Source organism: Salmo salar, chromosome ssa09 (assembly GCF_905237065.1).
Source record: "Salmo salar chromosome ssa09, Ssal_v3.1, whole genome shotgun sequence".
Lineage (NCBI taxonomy): Eukaryota > Metazoa > Chordata > Actinopteri > Salmoniformes > Salmonidae > Salmo > Salmo salar.
In genome coordinates, this window is record NC_059450.1 from 88,886,545 (window position 1) to 88,910,885 (window position 24,341).

The 24,341-nt window shown below is 41.4% G+C and overlaps 1 protein-coding gene across 3 annotated transcripts in view; it reads right to left on the reverse strand.

Annotated features, from left to right (window-relative positions):
• Positions 1-3,541: 3,541 nt before the first annotated feature.
• The window catches only part of LOC106612144 (SH3 domain and tetratricopeptide repeat-containing protein 2), a 63,850-nt gene continuing 43,050 nt past the window's right edge, over positions 3,542-24,341 (reverse strand). For all 3 annotated transcript variants that reach the window (XM_014213060.2, XM_045724178.1, XM_014213058.2), the window contains 5 exons: positions 8,009-8,159; positions 7,325-7,447; positions 6,677-6,827; positions 6,301-6,497; positions 3,542-5,131 (listed from right to left, as the gene is read on the reverse strand). In XM_014213060.2, the coding sequence (XP_014068535.2) occupies positions 4,004-5,131; positions 6,301-6,497; positions 6,677-6,827; positions 7,325-7,447; positions 8,009-8,159 (1,750 nt within the window). In that variant the 3' untranslated portion in view covers positions 3,542-4,003. The remainder of the gene's footprint in view (positions 5,132-6,300; positions 6,498-6,676; positions 6,828-7,324; positions 7,448-8,008; positions 8,160-24,341) is intronic.

The following is a 24,341-nucleotide window of genomic DNA, read 5'->3' on the forward strand; positions in this document are numbered from 1 at the left end:
CCAGAGTCGGCCCGCCAGTCCGGCGCAGCCAGAGTCGGCCCTCAGCCCTCAGCCTTCAGCGGTGGGCTACAGCCCTGAGCCTTCAGCAGGGGTGGACAGGTTAGAGTGGAGATTAAGCCCGGAGCCAGAGCCACCTCCGTGGGGGGAGGTTTGGGAAGGGGGGGTGTAGCACAGGAACCATCGGTGACGCTGGCCACCCTCCCTTCCCTCCCTCCCTTTTGGGGTTATTGTTTTGTTCGTTTTTTGTTTCAGGTGCATCCGGGGACTGCACCTTTGGGGGGGGATGGGGGGGGTACTGTCATGTCCTGTTTTGTGTGTGTCGGGGTTTTTGGTTTTTCTTCTATGTTTTCTATTTCTATGTGGGTTTTCTAGTTTTTCTATTTCTATGTTAGTTTTGGGAACAAACTCCAATTAGAAGCAGCTGGTTCTCGTTGCTTCTAATTGGAGGCCATATTTAAGTGGGTTTATTTTCTCCTGTGTTGGTGGGTGGTTGTCCCATGTATAGTCTATGTAAATTACAGGACAGTTTTGTCGTTCTTTTGTTCAGTGTTCATTTCTTTGATAAATCAAGAAGATGATTCACATCCCCGCTGAAGTTTGGTCCGATCATTACGACGCATATGACAAACGCCACACAATTCATTATCAGATTCAGCTGAGGTCTACCACTTAAGGAATGATTTGTACCAAATACAATGCTCTTCAGAACCAGTTTATTAGTGGTCACCCATTCCAAAACAGACTGCAACTCTTAGTTAAGTGTTTCAGTTAGCTGCGGTTGCTGATGCTTTTATGGTTGAATCATCAGCATACATGGACACACATGCTTTGTTTAATGCCAGTGGCAGGTCATTGGTTGGCTGGTATGCCCTCACTCATCTGAGGGGTTGGCTGGTATGCACTCACCCATCTGAGCAGTTGGCTGGTATGCCCTCACCCTTCTGAGCAGTTGGCTGGTATGCCCTCACCCTTCTGAGGGGTTGGTTGGTATGCCATCACCCATCAGAGCAGTTAGCTGGTATGCCCTCACCCATCTGAGCAGCTGGCTGGAATCAGAGAGGTGCGGGGGCTGCCTTAATCGACATCCACAGCGCCCAGGGAACAGCGGTTTAACTGCCTTGCTCAGGGGCAGAATTACATATTTTTTCCTTGTCAGTTTGGGGATTCGATCCTGCAACCTTTCGGTTACTGGCCCAACACTCTAACCACTAGGCTACCTGCCACCCCATGTGAGAAACTTACTCCTGAACCTGAAGTGTCTAGCTTGCGTTGCCTCTTCAGCTAGCGAAGAAGCTTGAGGGTGGATGGTCTCGTGTGTTTGCGAGGCAGAGGTCCCGAGTTTGCGCCAGGTATGGTCCGAACCGGGACGAAGTGGTACTCTCTAAGCAAGCAGTGTGACGTCCTTTACACCTGCAATAGGAATATATAACAGGAATGAAAAGGATATTCATATACCAGCACATATACATCAACAAAACATATAAACATTTCTCTGGTGAGAGAGAAACTAATAACTCTGACAGGCTAGACTCTCTCTTGACTGGTGGAGAGCTTATCTGATCTGCCCTGGTGCCACAGGGTTGTAAATTACTCTGTGCATGTGCAAGCCTCAAGAACTGTCTCTGAAACGTCTATTTGGTTCTAGAACTGTCCATAGTACTAGTGAATGCTGGCACAGACAATATAAACAACATGCAGATGTTGTATCTGAAATATACATACAAATTAGCTGCATGTTACACAGTACAGTATGCACAGTTACAAATGTAGGGAAGCAACTATTTGGGACTGAACATTGCTGACAGCATAAAACCCACAACTGGAAACAAACACCTCACTTTCTGGATGCACACAGAATATTCCTAGTAAACACACAGATAACATGGCCGGTAGCCAAACGTGCGTCTTCATCTGCCGACAACCACAGCCACTCTTACCTGGAGTGGAAGGGGTCAGAGTCCAAATGTGCTTTCGGGCCTTCTGATTGGTGGAAACCGGGAGGCTGTGATATACAACTGAAAAAGGGATGAATCACAATAACAGGACTGTGGGGAAAGTCACGTGCACAATTCAAATTGCTTTAGCAATGGCAAATATACAGTACTTCACATAAGTAGGCAACACTGACCAATAAGCCATCCATCCTCAACAGCTCCCACCTGTTGGCTTATTGGCCAACATGGCTGTTCTGCAGACTGAAGGAGTCGTGCGTTCCACCTGGCCAACATGGCTGTTCTGCAGACTGAAGGAGTCGTGCGTTCCACCTGGCCAACATGGCTGTTCTGCAGACTGAAGGAGTCGTGCGTTCCACCTGGCCAACATGGCTGTTCTGCAGACTGAAGGAGTCGTGCGTTCCACCTGGCCAACATGGCTGTTCTGCAGACTGAAGGAGTCGTGCGTTCCACCTGGCCAACATGGCTGTTCTGCAGACTGAAGGAGTCGTGCGTTCCACCTGGCCAACATGGCTGTTCTGCAGACTGAAAGAGTTGTGCGTTCCACCTGGCCAATTTGCCACCATTCAGCAGTGTATTTTACGCATCACAACCTAGCATCTGCACATTAAGAGTGGAAGCCTTTTCTGTTCACATAGTTGAACTTGTTTGGGGGCCGTGCTTTTATGGCGATGTGGGTGCCATCTATCCGTTCATATTTGGGAACCCATTGATGGCATCCTTGTAAAGAAACCCCTCTTGACTTCAACCTGTTGTGTGATGGTGTATGGAAATTGTATGTGTTAATGTTTGTTTTGCTAACAATTGCATCCAAAACACTGGCTCATCGAGTATACGTACTTTCCAGTTCCAATTTATGTCATCCATTAATAACAAGTCTAATACAGTATGTCTTCCATTAATAACTAGTCTAATACAGTATGTCTTCCATTAATAACTAGTCTAATAGAGTATGTCATCCATTAATAACTAGTCTAATACAGTATGTCGTCCATTAATAACTAGTCTAATCGAGTATGTCTTCCATGAATAACTAGTCTAATGCAGTATGTCATCCATGAATAACTAGTCTAATACAGTATGTCATCCATTATAACTTGTAAGCAAGTTTGTTTTAACACACTGGTGCATGTCATCTCCCGTTAGTATTGTTTTAAGGAATCCCAGTGCTGTGCGTTAAGTCTGCCTGTTGGTTGCATTTGACCCATTGGTTTTTAGATTTAAAATGTCCAAATGATGGCTGCCTGCCTACTCCCCACCACCGTGGACTGTTTGTGGACTGTTAGTGGACTGTTAGTGGACTGTTTGTGGACTTATCACAGGAGCACTCTCCAGCAGGTGTGCCCGCTCAGTATTTGGATTGTTCCATAAAAAAAATGGAGGATATTTTCCTAATATCTTTATTCATTGAATATTTCTGTGATAATATGGCCTGATATGTTGAAGTTTATTATGTATTGGCCAGTGATATACAAAGTACTTAGAAATATTGAATAGATTAAATGATGTGTTTGTTATTTTGAGTTTGTACTGTATGTTAGTGTTGGTTGACGAATCCTTACAACTGAATAATACAAAACAAACAAAGCTCAAGTCATACATAACTTTAATTCAGTTATAAAAACTACATATTTACAAAAGCTTGATAAACCTCTGTAATATACAGAGTATGTAAACTACAGAAAAGTTACACAGTCATAATTACACACAGACATAATATTAATGTAAAAAAAACAAAAACACTGTCATTGCTACAGTAGACCAGAGTAAAGATGGCCGACATCTTTGTCTGTGTGGTGTCTGTAGGACTGATACTATCTTTATGGAGAGTATCTGTAAGGGTGTGAACAGATCTATCATCATCCTGCTCAGTCTGTGGCTGAACAGCGTCTGTCTGTCTTTCTAACGTTACTGTTTGCACGATCAACATCAATAACATTTCCGTGTCTGTAGAGCTGTCTTTGTGGGTTACCTCTGTGTCTGTCTTTGAGAGGAGTCTATGTCTGTATCTGTGTCTGTGTGACTGCTGTCTGTAGAGCTGTCTTTGTGGGTTACCTCTGTGTCTGTCTTTGAGAGGAGTCTATGTCTGTATCTGTGTCTGTGTGACTGCTGTCTGTAGGGCTGTCTTTGTAGGGTGTGTCTGTATCTGTGTCTGTGGCCGTTGAATCGCTATGTTTGATGCATGTGTCTGTTGGCATAGTCTCAGTGTTGTTAGGGTCACAAGGTATTCTGTCTATACTGTCAGTGTCCTCTGTTATTGTAGTGTCTACAAATGCACTGCTTGTTGTTGTATAGTCATTCTGTATGTGTTCAACGTCTGCTTGACAAGGGCTTGTGTCTGTACTGTCAGTGTCTTGGTCTGTGTGAGTAGCCTCTGGGAGGATCTTTTCTGGATTTGAATTACTGGTTTCTCTGTCTCCTTTAAACACATCAGAATCGGCTTCATGGCTATCTGCATTGGTGTGACTGCTATCCTTACAGTTAGCATCTTTGGAATTTGCTTCTGCATCGATAGAGTCACCACATTCAGTCTCTGTTTCTCTATTTTCGGTAACTGGATGCTGTTTCTCTGTAGTGTCTGGGTGTCCTATCTCTGTCTCTCCCCTCTCCATGTCGCCAAGTCCTGTATGTTGTCCCTCTGTGTCTCCCCTCTCCATGTCTCCAAGTCCTGTGTGTTGTCCCTCTGTGTCTCTCCCCTCCATGTCCTGTCGTCCAGCAGGCTCCAACCTCAGGCTACGTGCACTGTCCATGTCAATAGCCTCTTTGGGGATAGTATCTGTATGCTCACTGTATCCAGTCTCTGGCTCAGTCTCCATGTCTGTGTTTCTCGTCTCCAGGTCTGTATCACATGTCACTCCTCCTCTCTCTTCTGTCTCTTCTCCTCTCCCCTCCGTCTCTTCTCTTCCCTCCATCTCCATCTCTCCTCCTCTGCCCTCCATCTCTCCTCTCCACTCCTCTGTCTCTCCTTCCCTCCCATCCATCTCTTCCAGCCCAGAGAGTTCCCTCCTCAGGCTCTGTGCCCTGTCCCTGTAAGCCTGGCAGAGCAGTGGGTCTGGCATGTGGTTGGCATGGATCTCTGCCAGCTTCATGTAGACCACATATAGCGCCTGTGGGTTGCCACGGTCCTCCAAGGCAGCAGCTAGAGCCAGCTGGAAGTAGCCCACCGAGTCATAGGTATCCTGGGGAGAAGGAGGGCGGGGGAGATGGAGGAGAGGGGGGGGGGAACAGAGGTGTTGGGAATAATTGGCCTTTTAGGTAATGTATTCATTAATAGCGTAAAAGGGTTTGTTACAATCTATCAGTGGTGTAAAGTACTTAAGTAAAAATACTTTAAAGTCCTACTTAAGTCGTTTTTTTGGAGTATCTGTACTTTACTTTTTATATTTTTGACAACTTTTACTTTTACTTCACGACATTCCTAAAGAAAATCTGTACTTTTTACTCCATACATTTTCCCTGACACCCAAAAGTACTCGTTATATTTTGAATGCTTAGCAGGACAGGAAAATTGTATAATTCAAGCACTTATCAAGAGAACATCCCTGCTTTGTCACGCCCTGATCTGTTTCACCTGTCCTTGTGATTGTCTCCACACCCTCCAAGTGTCGCTTATTTTCCCCAGTGTATTTATCCCTGTGTTTCCTGTCTCTCTGTGCCAGTTCGTCTTGTATGTTTCCAAGTCAACCAGCGGTTTTCCCGTTCTCCTGCTTTTTGCATTCTCCTTATTCTAGTCCTCCCGGTTTTGACCCTTGCCTGTTTCTGGACTTTGTACCGGCCTGCCTGACCATTCAGCCTGCATTGACCATGGGCCTGTCTGCCACTCTGTACCTCCTGGACTCTGATATGGTTTTGACCTTTTTGCCTTTGCCTGTCCACGACCATTGTCTTGCCTACCCCTTTGGATTATTAAACATTGTAAGACTCCAACCATCTGCCTCCTGTGTCTGCATTTGGGTCTCGCCTTGTGCCTTGATATGCTTATCCCTACTGACTCTCATTTGGAGGACTCACTAAACATAAATGCTTAATTTGTAAATTGTCTGAGTGTTGGAGTGTGCCCCTCCTGACTATCTGTAAATAAAAAAACAAGAACATCAGAATTTTACTGAAGTAGTATTTTACTGGGTGACTTTTACTTGAGTCATTTTCTGTTAAGGTATCGTTACTTTTACCTAAGAATGACAATGGGTACTTTTTTCACCACTGCTATCTCTCTCTCCTGCTCTCTTTCTCCCTCTCTCTCACATGCTGTAGTGCTATTAAACTGGAAAGCCTATACAGATTAATGAACTACCCGATAGTAAAGACAATCATCTGTACTTCTGCCCTCCAGAGCCGGAGCCTTTACCTTTAGTTTGTGCAGCGTCATGTCCCCCAGCCTGCAGTAGAGCTTGGTGTAGTATCTAGCCTCCAGGGGGTGCTGCAGAACAGCAGGGCTGAGAGACAGAGACTTGAGGTAGTAGTTCTCTGTCATCTCATACTGCTCCAGACTGTAGTACACCGTAGCCAGGCGGTGGTACGCTGCGCGCTCGTTCACACACACACCTGGAGGACAATAACGTAGCAGGATGGTTATCTACATGAATGGAATGAACAGATTCTAACTAAGATTGGTAGTCCTGGTTATAGGAAGCAGACCAGTAGCTGGAAGCCGAAGGGTTGCTGCTTCAAATCCCGGTCCGGGTGATAAAAGTGCCTCTCCCCCCCCCCCCTCCGTACATTACCTGTTTTGGTACTGATCTGTACAGCCAGAATGGCGTACTGTAGAGCCTCGTCATGCTCTTCCTGGGTCATCAGTAATTCAGTCAGTTTACTCAGCAGTCTGAACTCTGAGTGGACGTCATGGATGCTCCGAGCAAACGGGAGACTTCCGTCCTAAAACAAGACCACTGGTGTTATAATGTATTGCTTTTAACAGGCTCAAGCCAGGGTATAAAGACAAGCCTGTTATAATGTGTTGCTTTTAACAGGCTCAGGCCAGGGTATAAAGACAAGCCTGTTATAATGTGTTGCTTTTAACAGGCTCAGGCCAGGGTATAAAGACAAGCCTGTTATAATATGTTGCTTTTAACAGGTTCAGGCCAGAGTATAAACACAAGCCTGTTATAATGTGTTGCTTTTAACAGGCTCTGGCCAGGGTATAAAGCCTGTTCTAAATGTGTGTAAAATGGCACACTAGTCCAATTAAAATCTTAAGTGTCACTCAATTTCCAATTGAATTGAAACTATTATACAAAAAGTGACTTTGAAATACATGATACCAATAAGTCATAACAATCTGTAATCTCATGGAGGTGATGGACACTCCAAAACCTAATTTCCTCCCCTGGTGATCAATAAAGTTCAATTCAATAACATCCTCTCATCCACACCCTGTAGAAGGGCAGTGATGCCAGTTTGTTCCTGTGGCCTTTGAAGAAGATGTCTCCTGCCTCCTCGTAGATACTCATGGCGAAGCGAGGGTCATTCATCCTCAGGGCTGTCTTCACTGCTGCCTGCAAGTCAATCAGAATCAATCCATAATCAATACATCACCATATTGATCCAATGCTGTGAGGGAACGTCTCGTATGATATTTACATTTTGGAAAATGCCGAAGTACCAGTACTATAACATGGGACATATAATTCATTAAACTCTTACCTTCTTGTTTGGCATTTGAATCATGCAACGCATGATGTTGGAAACAAGGTTTATAGAGAGACAGAGATTGTGACGTCATATGATAAAACGTGCTATGAAGATGATATGATCCAGTGTGATTATAGGTCAGGTATGGGGAGAAGATGGTTATCACTGTGTTTGTTGACTGATAAGAGTCCATAATGTTCATGTTCATGCAGACACACATAGAGACACTAATTTACTTCCCTCTTTCTCTCCTCTTCTATCTTTCACTCTCCTCTTTGCCGTCTCTACTCCTTCTTCTCCATCCCTCCCCCTCTCGCATGGTGGTACATGTCAACCAGTTAATCTTTGTGGATGAGGTAATAGATCTCTCTCTGTACCTTTCTCTCTTCCCCCTTTCTCTCTTCCCCCTTTCTCTCTGGACTCACCTGTAGGTACATGTCAGCCAGTTCGTCTTCATGGATGAGGTAGTAGATGCGTCCCACCTGAAGCCACGTCTCTGACTCTTCCTCTCTCTTCCCCAGGTCAATGGAGATACGCAGACTCTGCTTACTGTAGTCCAGAGACTTCCTTGATGATCTGTTTGAATTGAATAACTTTATTAATCCTCAGACACTGCTTAGTGTAGTCCAGTGACTTCCTCGAAGACCTGAGAATAGCAAAACAGTAATTAATTCCAAATAAGTTATTTTGCAGTGTTGATAGGAGAGAGAAGGAGATAGAAACACAGAGTGAAAGACAGAGAGAGAGATAAAAATTGAGACAGAGATGTAAACCTACTTCTCAGTATTGAGGGACAGGTAGAGATATATACACCTACTTCACAGTATTGAGGGAGAGGTAGAGACAGACAGACAGATATATAAACCTACTTCTCAGTATTGAGGGAGAGGTAGAGACAGACAGACAGATATATAAACCTACTTCTCAGTATTGAGGGAGAGGTAGAGAAAGAGAGAGATATATAAACCTACTTCTCAGTATTGAGGGAGAGGTAGAGACAGACAGAGATATATAAACTTACTTCTCAGTACTGAGGGAGAGGTAGAGACAGACAGAGATATATAAACCTACTTCTCAGTATTGAGGGAGAGGTAGAGACAGACAGAGATATATAAACCTACTTCTCAGTACTGAGGGAGAGGTAGAGACAGACAGACAGATATATAAACCTACTTCTCAGTATTGAGGGAGAGGTAGAGACAGACAGATATATAAACCTACTTCTCAGTATTGAGGGAGAGGTAGAGACAGACAGACAGATATATAAACCTACTTCTCAGTATTGAGGGAGAGGTAGAGACAGACAGACAGATATATAAACCTACTTCTCAGTATTGAGGGAGAGGTAGAGACAGAGAGAGATATATAAACCTACTTCTCAGTATTGAGGGAGAGGTAGAGACAGACAGACAGATATATAAACCTACTTCTCAGTATTGAGGGACAGACAGATATATAAACCTACTTCTCAGTATTGAGGGAGAGGTAGAGACAGACAGAGATATATAAACCTACTTCTCAGTATTGAGGGAGAGGTAGAGACAGACAGATATATAAACCTACTTCTCAGTATTGAGGGAGAGGTAGAGACAGACAGACAGATATTTAAACCTACTTCTCAGTATTGAGGGAGAGGTAGAGACAGACAGACAGATATATAAACCTACTTCTCAGTATTGAGGGAGAGGTAGAGACAGACAGATATATAAACCTACTTCTCAGTATTGAGGGAGAGGTAGAGACAGACAGAGATATATAAACCTACTTCTCAGGATTGAGGGACAGACAGATATATAAACCTACTTCTCAGTATTGAGGGAGAGGTAGAGACAGACAGAGATATATAAACCTACTTCTCATTATTGAGGGAGAGGTAGAGACAGACAGAGATATATAAACCTACTTCTCAGTATTGAGGGAGAGATAGAGACAGACAGAGATATATATTAACCTACTTCAAAGTATTGAGGGAGAGGTAGAGACAGACAGATATATAAACCTACTTCTCAGTATTGAGGGAGAGGTAGAGACAGACAGAGATATATAAACCTACTTCTCAGTATTGAGGGAGAGGTAGAGACAGACAGAGATATATAAACCTACTTCTCAGTATTGAGGGAGAGGTAGAGACAGACAGAGATATATAAACCTACTTCTCAGTATTGAGGGACAGACAGATATATAAACCTACTTCTCAGTATTGAGGGAGAGGTAGAGACAGACAGACAGATATATAAACCTACTTCTCAGTATTGAGGGACAGACAGATATATAAACCTACTTCTCAGTATTGAGGGAGAGGTAGAGACAGACATACAGAGATCTATAAACCTACTTCTCAGTATTGAGGGAGATGTAGAGACAGACAGATATATAAACCTACTTCTCATTATTTAGGGAGAGGTAGAGACAGACAGACAGATATTTAAACCTACTTCTCAGTATTGAGGGAGAGGTAGAGACAGACAGAGATATATAAACCTACTTCTCAGTATTGAGGGAGAGGTAGAGACAGACAGAGATATATAAACCTACTTCTCAGTATTGAGGGAGAGGTAGAGACAGACAGACAGATATATAAACCTACTTCTCAGTATTGAGGGAGAGGTAGAGACAGACAGAGATATAAACCTACTTCTCAGTATTGAGGGAGAGGTAGAGACAGACAGATATATAAACCTACTTCTCAGTATTGAGGGAGAGGTAGAGACAGACGGAGATATATAAACCTACTGCTCAGTATTGAGGGAGAGGTAGAGACAGACAGAGATATATAAACCTACTTCTCAGTATTGAAGGAGAGGTAGAGACAGACAGAGATATAAACCGACTTCTCAGTATTGAGGGACAGACAGATATATAAACCTACTTCTCAGTATTGAGGGAGAGGTAGAGACAGACAGACAGATATATAAACCTACTTCTCAGTATTGAGGGAGAGGTAGAGACAGACAGACAGATATATAAACCTACTTCTCAGTATTGAGGGAGAGGTAGAGACAGACAGATATATAAACCTACTTCTCAGTATTGAGGGAGAGGTAGAGACAGACAGAGATATATAAACCTACTTCTCAGGATTGAGGGACAGACAGATATATAAACCTACTTCTCAGTATTGAGGGAGAGGTAGAGACAGACAGAGATATATAAACCTACTTCTCAGTATTGAGGGAGAGGTAGAGACAGACAGACAGATATACAAACCTACTTCTCAGTATTGAGGGAGAGATAGAGACAGACAGAGATATATAAACCTACTTCTCATTATTGAGGGAGAGGTAGAGACAGACAGAGATATATAAACCTACTTCTCAGTATTGAGGGAGAGATAGAGACAGACAGAGATATATAAACCTACTTCAAAGTATTGAGGGAGAGGTAGAGACAGACAGATATATAAACCTACTTCTCAGTATTGAGGGAGAGGTAGAGACAGACAGAGATATATAAACCTACTTCTCAGTATTGAGGGAGAGGTAGAGACAGACAGAGATATATAAACCTACTTCTCAGTATTGAGGGAGAGGTAGAGACAGACAGAGATATATAAACCTACTTCTCAGTATTGAGGGACAGACAGATATATAAACCTACTTCTCAGTATTGAGGGAGAGGTAGAGACAGACAGACAGATATATAAACCTACTTCTCAGTATTGAGGGACAGACAGATATATAAACCTACTTCTCAGTATTGAGGGAGAGGTAGAGACAGACATACAGAGATCTATAAACCTACTTCTCAGTATTGAGGGAGATGTAGAGACAGACAGATATATAAACCTACTTCTCATTATTTAGGGAGAGGTAGAGACAGACAGACAGATATTTAAACCTACTTCTCAGTATTGAGGGAGAGGTAGAGACAGACAGAGATATATAAACCTACTTCTCAGTATTGAGGGAGAGGTAGAGACAGACAGAGATATATAAACCTACTTCTCAGTATTGAGGGAGAGGTAGAGACAGACAGACAGATATATAAACCTACTTCTCAGTATTGAGGGAGAGGTAGAGACAGACAGAGATATAAACCTACTTCTCAGTATTGAGGGAGAGGTAGAGACAGACAGAGATATATAAACCTACTTCTCAGTATTGAGGGAGAGGTAGAGACAGACGGAGATATATAAACCTACTCCTCAGTATTGAGGGAGAGGTAGAGACAGACAGAGATATATAAACCTACTTCTCAGTATTGAAGGAGAGGTAGAGACAGACAGAGATATAAACCGACTTCTCAGTATTGAGGGGAGGAGACAGACAGAGATATATAAACCTACTTCTCAGTATTGAGGGAGAGGTAGAGACAGACAGAAGATATATAAACCTACTTCTCAGTATTGAGGGAGAGGTAGAGACAGACAGACAGATATATAAACCTACTTCTCAGTATTGAGGGAGAGGTAGAGACAGACAGACAGATATATAAACCTACTTCTCAGTATTGAGGGAGAGGTAGAGACAGACAGAGATATATAAACCTACTTCTCAGTATTGAGGGAGAGGTAGAGACAGACAGACAGAGATATAAACCTACTTCTCAGTATTGAGGGAGAGGTAGAGACAGACAGACAGATATATAAACCTACTTCTCAGTATTGAGGGAGAGGTAGAGACAGACAGATATATAAACCTACTTCTCAGTATTGAGGGAGAGGTAGAGACAGACAGACAGATATTTAAACCTACTTCTCAGTATTGAGGGAGAGGTAGAGACAGACAGACAGATATATAAACCTACTTCTCAGTATTGAGGGAGAGGTAGAGACAGACAGACAGATATACAAACCTACTTCTCAGTATTGAGGGAGAGGTAGAGACAGACAGAAGATATATAAACCTACTTCTCAGTATTGAGGGAGAGGTAGAGACAGACAGACAGATATACAAACCTACTTCTCAGTATTGAGGGAGAGGTAGAGACAGACAGAGATATAAACCTACTTCTCAGTATTGAGGGAGAGGTAGAGACAGACAGACAGAGATATAAACCTACTTCTCAGTATTGAGGGAGAGGTAGAGACAGACAGACAGATATATAAACCTACTTCTCAGTATTGAGGGAGAGGTAGAGACAGACAGATATATAAACCTACTTCTCAGTATTGAGGGAGAGGTAGAGACAGACAGACAGATATATAAACCTACTTCTCAGTATTTAGGGATAGGTAGAGACAGACAGACAGATATTTAAACCTACTTCTCAGTATTGAGGGAGAGGTAGAGACAGACAGAGATATATAAACCTACTTCTCAGTATTGAGGGAGAGGTAGAGACAGACAGACAGATATTTAAACCTACTTCTCAGTATTGAGGGAGAGGTAGAGACAGACAGATATATAAACCTACTTCTCAGTATTGAGGGAGAGGTAGAGACAGACAGACAGATATTTAAACCTACTTCTCAGTATTGAGGGAGAGGTAGAGACAGACAGACAGATATATAAACCTACTTCTCAGTATTGAGGGAGAGGTAGAGACAGACAGACAGATATACAAACCTAATTCTCAGTATTGAGGGAGAGGTAGAGACAGACAGAGATATATAAACCTACTTCTCATTATTGAGGGAGAGGTAGAGACAGACAGAGATATATAAACCTACTTCTCAGTATTGAGGGAGATGTAGAGACAGACAGAGATATATAAACCTACTTCAAAGTATTGAGGGACAGACAGATATATAAACCTACTTCTCAGTATTGAGGGACAGACAGATATATAAACCTACTTCACAGTATTGAGGGAGAGGTAGAGACAGACAGACAGATATATAAACCTACTTCTCAGTACTGAGGGAGAGGTAGAGACAGACAGAGATATATAAACCTACTTCTCAGTATTGAGGGAGAGGTAGAGACAGACAGACAGATATATAAACCTACTTCTCAGTATTGAGGGAGAGGTAGAGACAGACAGATATATAAACCTACTTCTCAGTATTGAGGGAGAGGTAGAGACAGACAGAGATATATAAACCTACTTCTCAGTATTGAGGGAGAGGTAGAGACAGAATGACAGATATATAAACCTACTTCTCAGTATTTAGGGAGAGGTAGAGACAGACAGACAGATATTTAAACCTACTTCTCAGTTTTGAGGGAGAGGTAGAGACAGACAGAGATATATAAACCTACTTCTCAGTATTGAGGGAGAGGTAGAGACAGACAGACAGATATATAAACCTACTTCTCAGTATTGAGGGAGAGGTAGAGACAGACAGACACATATATAAACCTACTTCTCAGTATTGAGGGAGAGGTAGAGACAGACAGAGATATAAACCTACTTCTCAGTATTGAGGGAGAGGTAGAGACAGACAGATATATAAACCTACTTCTCAGTATTGAGTGAGAGGTAGAGACAGACAGAGATATATAAACCTACTTCTCAGTATTGAGGGAGAGGTAGAGACAGACAGAGATATAAACCTACTTCTCAGTATTGAGGGACAGACAGATATATAAACCTACTTCTCAGTATTGAGGGAGAGGTAGAGACAGACAGACAGATATATAAACCTACTTCTCAGTATTGAGGGAGAGGTAGAGACAGACAGACAGATATATAAACCTACTTCTCAGTATTGAGGGAGAGGTAGAGAAAGAGAGAGATATATAAACCTACTTCTCAGTATTGAGGGAGAGGTAGAGACAGACAGAGATATATAAACTTACTTCTCAGTACTGAGGGAGAGGTAGAGACAGACAGAGATATATAAACCTACTTCTCAGTATTGAGGGAGAGGTAGAGACAGACAGAGATATATAAACCTACTTCTCAGTACTGTTGGAGAGGTAGAGACAGACAGACAGATATATAAACCTACTTCTCAGTATTGAGGGAGAGGTAGAGACAGACAGATATATAAACCTACTTCTCAGTATTGAGGGAGAGGTAGAGACAGACAGACAGATATATAAACCTACTTCTCAGTATTGAGGGAGAGGTAGAGACAGACAGACAGATATATAAACCTACTTCTCAGTATTGAGGGAGAGGTAGAGACAGACAGAGATATATAAACCTACTTCTCAGTATTGAGGGAGAGGTAGAGACAGACAGATATATAAACCTACTTCTCAGTATTGAGGGACAGACAGATATATAAACCTACTTCTCAGTATTGAGGGAGAGGTAGAGACAGACAGATATATAAACCTACTTCTCAGTATTGAGGGAGAGGTAGAGACAGACAGACAGATATTTAAACCTACTTCTCAGTATTGAGGGAGAGGTAGAGACAGACAGACAGATATATAAACCTACTTCTCAGTATTGAGGGAGAGGTAGAGACAGACAGACAGATATATAAACCTACTTCTCAGTATTGAGGGAGAGGTAGAGACAGAGAGAGATATATAAACCTACTTCTCAGTATTGAGGGAGAGGTAGAGACAGACAGATATATAAACCTACTTCTCAGTATTGAGGGACAGACAGATATATAAACCTACTTCTCAGTATTGAGGGAGAGGTAGAGACAGACAGAGATATATAAACCTACTTCTCAGTATTGAGGGAGAGGTAGAGACAGACAGATATATAAACCTACTTCTCAGTATTGAGGGAGAGGTAGAGACAGACAGACAGATATTTAAACCTACTTCTCAGTATTGAGGGAGAGGTAGAGACAGACAGACAGATATATAAACCTACTTCTCAGTATTGAGGGAGAGGTAGAGACAGACAGATATATAAACCTACTTCTCAGTATTGAGGGAGAGGTAGAGACAGACAGAGATATATAAACCTACTTCTCAGGATTGAGGGACAGACAGATATATAAACCTACTTCTCAGTATTGAGGGAGAGGTAGAGACAGACAGAGATATATAAACCTACTTCTCAGTATTGAGGGAGAGATAGAGACAGACAGAGATATATAAACCTACTTCTCATTATTGAGGGAGAGGTAGAGACAGACAGAGATATATAAACCTACTTCTCAGTATTGAGGGAGAGATAGAGACAGACAGAGATATATAAGCCTACTTCAAAGTATTGAGGGAGAGGTAGAGACAGACAGATATATAAACCTACTTCTCAGTATTGAGGGAGAGGTAGAGACAGACAGAGATATATAAACCTACTTCTCAGTATTGAGGGAGAGGTAGAGAAAGACAGAGATATATAAACCTACTTCTCAGTATTGAGGGAGAGGTAGAGACAGACAGAGATATATAAACCTACTTCTCAGTATTGAGGGACAGACAGATATATAAACCTACTTCTCAGTATTGAGGGAGAGGTAGAGACAGACAGACAGATATATAAACCTACTTCTCAGTATTGAGGGACAGACAGATATATAAACCTACTTCTCAGTATTGAGGGAGAGGTAGAGACAGACATACAGAGATCTATAAACCTACTTCTCAGTATTGAGGGAGATGTAGAGACAGACAGATATATAAACCTACTTCTCATTATTTAGGGAGAGGTAGAGACAGACAGACAGATATTTAAACCTACTTCTCAGTATTGAGGGAGAGGTAGAGACAGACAGAGATATATAAACCTACTTCTCAGTATTGAGGGAGAGGTAGAGACAGACAGAGATATATAAACCTACTTCTCAGTATTGAGGGAGAGGTAGAGACAGACAGACAGATATATAAACCTACTTCTCAGTATTGAGGGAGAGGTAGAGACAGACAGATATATAAACCTACTTCTCAGTATTGAGGGAGAGGTAGAGACAGACAGAGATATATAAACCTACTCCTCAGTATTGAGGGAGAGGTAGAGACAGACAGAGATATATAAACCTACTTCTCAGTATTGAAGGAGAGGTAGAGACAGACAGAGATATAAACCTACTTCTCAGTATTGAGGGGAGGTAGAGACAGACAGACAGATATATAAACCTACTTCTCAGTATTGAGGGAGAGGTAGAGACAGACAGACAGATATATAAACCTACTTCTCAGTATTGAGGGAGAGGTAGAGACAGACAGACAGATATATAAACCTACTTCTCAGTATTGAGGGAGAGGTAGAGACAGACAGACAGATATATAAACCTACTTCTCAGTATTGAGGGAGAGGTAGGCAGACAGACAGAGATATATAAACCTACTTCTCAGTATTGAGGGAGAGGTAGAGACAGACAGACAGATATATAAACCTACTTCTCAGTATTGAGGGAGAGGTAGAGACAGACAGACAGATATATAAACCTACTTCTCAGTATTGAGGGAGAGGTAGAGACAGACAGACAGATATATAAACCTACTTCTCAGTATTGAGGGAGAGGTAGAGACAGACAGATATATAAACCTACTTCTCAGTATTGAGGGAGAGGTAGAGACAGACAGAGATATATAAACCTACTTCTCAGTATTGAGGGAGAGGTAGAGACAGACAGAGATATATAAACCTACTTCTCAGTATTGAAGGAGAGGTAGAGACAGACAGAGATATAAACCTACTTCTCAGTATTGAGGGAGAGGTAGAGACAGACAGACAGAGATATAAACCTACTTCTCAGTATTGAGGGAGAGGTAGAGACAGACAGACAGATATATAAACCTACTTCTCAGTATTGAGGGAGAGGTAGAGACAGACAGATATATAAACCTACTTCTCAGTATTGAGGGAGAGGTAGAGACAGACAGACAGATATATAAACCTACTTCTCAGTATTTAGGGATAGGTAGAGACAGACAGACAGATATTTAAACCTACTTCTCAGTATTGAGGGAGAGGTAGAGACAGACAGAGATATATAAACCTACTTCTCAGTATTGAGGGAGAGGTAGAGACAGACAGACAGATATTTAAACCTACTTCTCAGTATTGAGGGAGAGGTAGAGACAGACAGATATATAAACCTACTTCTCAGTATTGAGGGAGAGGTAGAGACAGACAGACAGATATTTAAACCTACTTCTCAGTATTGAGGGAGAGGTAGAGACAGACAGACAGATATATAAACCTACTTCTCAGTATTGAGGGAGAGGTAGAGACAGACAGACAGATATACAAACCTAATTCTCAGTATTGAGGGAGAGGTAGAGACAGACAGAGATATATAAACCTACTTCTCATTATTGAGGGAGAGGTAGAGACAGACAGAGATATATAAACCTACTTCTCAGTATTGAGGGAGATGTAGAGACAGACAGAGATATATAAACCTACTTCAAAGTATTGAGGGACAGACAGATATATAAACCTACTTCTCAGTATTGAGGGACAGACAGATATATAAACCTACTTCACAGTATTGAGGGAGAGGTAGAGACAGACAGACAGATATATAAACCTACTTCTCAGTACTGAGGGAGAGGTAGAGACAGACAGAGATATATAAACCTACTTCTCAGTATTGAGGGAGAGGTAGAGACAGACAGACAGATATATAAACCTACTTCTCAGTATTGAGGGAGAGGTAGAGACAGACAGATATATAAACCTACTTCTCAGTATTGAGGGAGAGGTAGAGACAGACAGATATATAAACCTACTTCTCAGTATTGAGGGAGAGGTAGAGACAGACAGAGATATATAAACCTACTTCTCAGTATTGAGGGAGAGGTAGAGACAGAATGACAGATATATAAACCTACTTCTCAGTATTTAGGGAGAGGTAGAGACAGACAGACAGATATTTAAACCTACTTCTCAGTTTTGAGGGAGAGGTAGAGACAGACAGAGATATATAAACCTACTTCTCAGTATTGAGGGAGAGGTAGAGACAGACAGACAGATATATAAACCTACTTCTCAGTATTGAGGGAGAGGTAGAGACAGACAGACAGATATATAAACCTACTTCTCAGTATTGAGGGAGAGGTAGAGACAGACAGAGATATAAACCTACTTCTCAGTATTGAGGGAGAGGTAGAGACAGACAGATATATAAACCTACTTCTCAGTATTGAGGGAGAGGTAGAGACAGACAGAGATATATAAACCTACTTCTCAGTATTGAGGGAGAGGTAGAGACAGACAGAGATATATAAACCTACTTCTCAGTATTGAGGGAGAGGTAGAGACAGACAGAGATATAAACCTACTTCTCAGTATTGAGGGACAGACAGATATATAAACCTACTTCTCAGTACTGAGGGAGAGGTAGAGACAGACAGACAGATATATAAACCTACTTCTCAGTATTGAGGGAGAGGTAGAGACAGACAGACAGATATATAAACCTACTTCTCAGTATTGAGGGAGAGGTAGAGACAGACAGAGAAATATAAACCTACTTCTCAGTATTGAGGGAGAGGTAGAGACAGACAGAGATATATAAACCTACTTCTCAGTATTGAGGGAGAGGTAGAGACAGACAGACAGAGATATAAACCTACTTCTCAGTATTGAGGGAGAGGTAGGGACAGACAGACAGATATATAAACCTACTTCTCAGTATTGAGGGAGAGGTAGAGACAGACAGATATATAAACCTACTTCTCAGTATTGAGGGAGAGGTAGAGACAGACAGACAGATATATAAACCTACTTCTCAGTATTTAGGGAGAGGTAGAGACAGACAGACAGATATTTAAACCTACTTCTCAGTATTGAGGGAGAGGTAGAGACAGACAGACAGATATATAAACCTACTTCTCAGTATTGAGGGAGAGGTAGAGACAGACAGATATATAAACCTACTTCTCAGTATTGAGGGAGAGGTAGAGACAGACAGACAGATATATAAACCTACTTCTCAGTATTTAGGGAGAGGTAGAGACAGACAGACAGATATTTAAACCTACTTCTCAGTATTGAGGGAGAGGTAGAGACAGACAGAGATATATAAACCTACTTCTCAGTATTGAGGGAGAGGTAGAGACAGACAGAGATATATAAACCTACTTCTCAGTATTGAGGGAGAGGTAGAGACAGACAGATATATAAACCTACTTCTCAGTATTGAGGGAGAGGTAGAGACAGACAGACAGATATTTAAACCTACTTCTCAGTATTGAGGGAGAGGTAGAGACAGACAGAGATATATACACCTACTTCAAAGTATTGAGGGACAGACAGATATATAAACCTACTTCTCAGTATTGAGGGACAGACAGATATATAAACCTACTTCACAGTATTGAGGGAGAGGTAGAGACAGACAGACAGATATATAAACCTACTTCTCAGTACTGAGGGAGAGGTAGAGACAGACAGAGATATATAAACCTACTTCTCAGTATTGAGGGAGAGTAGAGACAGACAGACAGATATATAAACCTACTTCTCAGTATTGAGGGAGAGGTAGAGACAGACAGAGCTATATAAACCTACTTCTCAGTATTGAGGGAGAGGTAGAGACAGACAGACAGATATATAAACCTACTTCTCAGTATTTAGGGAGAGGTAGAGACAGACAGACAGATATTTAAACCTACTTATCAGTATTGAGGGAGAGGTAGAGAGAGACAGAGATATATAAACCTACTTCTCAGTATTGAGGGAGAGGTAGAGACAGACAGACAGATATATAAACCTACTTCTCAGTATTGAGGGAGAGGTAGAGACATACAGAGATATATAAACCTACTTCTCAGTATTGAGGGAGAGGTAGAGACAGACAGAGATATATAAACCTACTTCTCAGTATTGAGGGAGAGGTAGAGACAGACAGATATATAAACCTACTTCTCAGTATTGAGGGAGATGTAGAGACAGACAGACAGATATATAAACCTACTTCTCAGTATTGAGGGAGAGGTAGAGACAGACAGAGATATAAACATACTTCTCAGTATTGATGGACAGACAGATATATAAACCTACTTCTCAGTATTGAGGAGAGGTAGAGACAGACAGAGATATATAAACCTACTTCTCAGTATTGAGGGAGAGGTAGAGACAGACAGACAGATATATAAACCTACTTCTCAGTATTGAGGGAGAGGTAGAGACAGACAGACAGATATATAAACCTACTTCTCAGTATTGAGGAGAGGGGGACAGACAGATATATAAACCTACTTCTCAGTATTGAGGGAGAGGTAGAGACAGACAGACAGATATATAAACCTACTTCTCAGTATTGAGGGAGAGGTAGAGACAGACAGAGATATATAAACCTACTTCTCAGTATTGAGGGAGAGGTAGAGACAGACAGACAGATATATAAACCTACTTCTCAGTATTGAGGGAGAGGTAGAGACAGACAGAGATATATAAACCTACTTCTCAGTATTGAGGGAGAGGTAGAGACAGACAGAGATATATAAACCTACTTCACAGTATTGAGGGACAGACAGATATATAAACCTACTTCTCAGTATTGAGGGAGAGGTAGAGACAGACAGAGATATATAAACCTACTTCTCAGTATTGAGGGAGAGGTAGAGACAGACAGAGATATATAAACCTACTTCTCAGTATTGAGGGAGAGGTAGAGACAGACAGACAGATATATAAACCTACTTCTCAGTATTGAGGGAGAGGTAGAGACAGACAGACAGATATATAAACCTACTTCTCAGTATTGAGGGAGAGGTAGAGACAGACAGAGATATATAAACCTACTTCTCAGTATTGAGGGAGAGGTAGAGACAGACAGATATATAAACCTACTTCTCAGTATTGAGGGAGAGGTAGAGACAGACAGATATATAAACCTACTTCTCAGTATTTAGGGAGAGGTAGAGACAGACAGACAGATATATAAACCTACTTCTCAGTGTTGAGGGAGAGGTAGAGACAGACAGACAGATATATAAACCTACTTCTCAGTATTGAGGGAGAGGTAGAGACAGACAGATATATAAACCTACTTCTCAGTATTGAGGGAGAGGTAGAGACAGACAGACAGATATATAAACCTACTTCTCAGTATTTAGGGAGAGGTAGAGACAGACAGACAGATATTTAAACCTACTTCTCAGTATTGAGGGAGAGGTAGAGACAGACAGAGATATATAAACCTACTTCTCAGTATTGAGGGAGAGGTAGAGACAGACAGAGATATATAAACCTACTTCTCAGTATTGAGGGAGAGGTAGAGACAGACAGATATATAAACCTACTTCTCAGTATTGAGGGAGAGGTAGAGACAGACAGACAGATATTTAAACCTACTTCTCAGTATTGAGGGAGAGGTAGAGACAGACAGAGATATATAAACCTACTTCTCAGTATTGAGGGAGATGTAGAGACAGACAGAGATATATACACCTACTTCAAAGTATTGAGGGACAGACAGATATATAAACCTACTTCTCAGTATTGAGGGACAGACAGATATATAAACCTACTTCACAGTATTGAGGGAGAGGTAGAGACAGACAGACAGATATATAAACCTACTTCTCAGTACTGAGGGAGAGGTAGAGACAGACAGAGATATATAAACCTACTTCTCAGTATTGAGGGAGAGTAGAGACAGACAGACAGATATATAAACCTACTTCTCAGTATTGAGGGAGAGGTAGAGACAGACAGAGCTATATAAACCTACTTCTCAGTATTGAGGGAGAGGTAGAGACAGACAGACAGATATATAAACCTACTTCTAAGTATTTAGGGAGAGGTAGAGACAGACAGACAGATATTTAAACCTACTTATCAGTATTGAGGGAGAGGTAGAGAGAGACAGAGATATATAAACCTACTTCTCAGTATTGAGGGAGAGGTAGAGACAGACAGACAGATATATAAACCTACTTCTCAGTATTGAGGGAGAGGTAGAGACATACAGAGATATATAAACCTACTTCTCATTATTGAGGGAGAGGTAGAGACAGACAGATATATAAACCTACTTCTCAGTATTGAGGGAGAGGTAGAGACAGACAGAGATATATAAACCTACTTCTCAGTATTGAGGGAGAGGTAGAGACAGACAGATATATAAACCTACTTCTCAGTATTGAGGGAGAGGTAGAGACAGACAGACAGATATATAAACCTACTTCTCAGTATTGAGGGAGAGGTAGAGACAGACAGAGATATAAACATACTTCTCAGTATTGATGGACAGACAGATATATAAACCTACTTCTCAGTATTGAGGGAGAGGTAGAGACAGACAGACAGATATATAAACCTACTTCTCAGTATTGAGGGAGAGGTAGAGACAGACAGATATATAAACCTACTTCTCAGTATTGAGGAGAGGTAGAGACAGACAGAGATATATAAACCTACTTCTCAGTATTGAGGGAGAGGTAGAGACAGACAGACAGATATATAAACCTACTTCTCAGTATTGAGGGAGAGGTAGAGACAGACAGACAGATATATAAACCTACTTCTCAGTATTGAGGGAGAGGTAGAGACAGACAGACAGATATATAAACCTACTTCTCAGTATTGAGGGACAGACAGATATATAAACCTACTTCTCAGTATTGAGGGAGAGGTAGAGACAGACAGACAGATATATAAACCTACTTCTCAGTATTGAGGGAGAGGTAGAGACAGACAGAGATATATAAACCTACTTCTCAGTATTGAGGGAGAGATAGAGACAGACAGACAGATATATAAACCTACTTCTCAGTATTGAGGGAGAGGTAGAGACAGACAGAGATATATAAACCTACTTCTCAGTATTGAGGGAGAGGTAGAGACAGACAGAGATATATAAACCTACTTCACAGTATTGAGGGACAGACAGATATATAAACCTACTTCTCAGTATTGAGGGAGAGGTAGAGACAGACAGAGATATATAAACCTACTTCTCAGTATTGAGGGAGAGGTAGAGACAGACAGAGATATATAAACCTACTTCTCAGTATTGAGGGAGAGGTAGAGACAGACAGACAGATATATAAACCTACTTCTCAGTATTGAGGGAGAGGTAGAGACAGACAGACAGATATATAAACCTACTTCTCAGTATTGAGGGAGAGGTAGAGACAGACAGAGATATATAAACCTACTTCTCAGTATTGAGGGAGAGGTAGAGACAGACAGACAGAGATATAAACCTACTTCTCAGTATTGAGGGAGAGGTAGGAAGACAGACAGATATATAAACCTACTTCTCAGTATTGAGGGAGAGGTAGAGAAAGACAGAGATATATAAACCTACTTCTCAGTATTGAGGGAGAGGTAGAGACAGACAGATATATAAACCTACTTCTCAGTATTGAGGGACAGACAGATATATAAACCTACTTCTCAGTATTGAGGGAGAGGTAGAGACAGACAGACAGATATATAAACCTACTTCTCAGTATTGAGGGAGAGGTAGAGACAGACAGATATATAAACCTACTTCTCAGTATTGAGGAGAGGTAGAGACAGACAGAGATATATAAACCTACTTCTCAGTATTGAGGGAGAGGTAGAGACAGACAGACAGATATATAAACCTACTTCTCAGTATTGAGGTAGAGGTAGAGACAGACAGACAGATATATAAACCTACTTCTCAGTATTGAGGGAGAGGTAGAGACAGACAGACAGATATATAAACCTACTTCTCAGTATTGAGGGACAGACAGATATATAAACCTACTTCTCAGTATTGAGGGAGAGGTAGAGACAGACAGACAGATATATAAACCTACTTCTCAGTATTGAGGGAGAGGTAGAGACAGACAGAGATATATAAACCTACTTCTCAGTATTGAGGGAGAGATAGAGACAGACAGACAGATATATAAACCTACTTCTCAGTATTGAGGGAGAGGTAGAGACAGACAGAGATATATAAACCTACTTCTCAGTATTGAGGGAGAGGTAGAGACAGACAGAGATATATAAACCTACTTCTCAGTATTGAGGGAGAGGTAGAGACAGACAGATATATAAACCTACTTCTCAGTATTGAGGGAG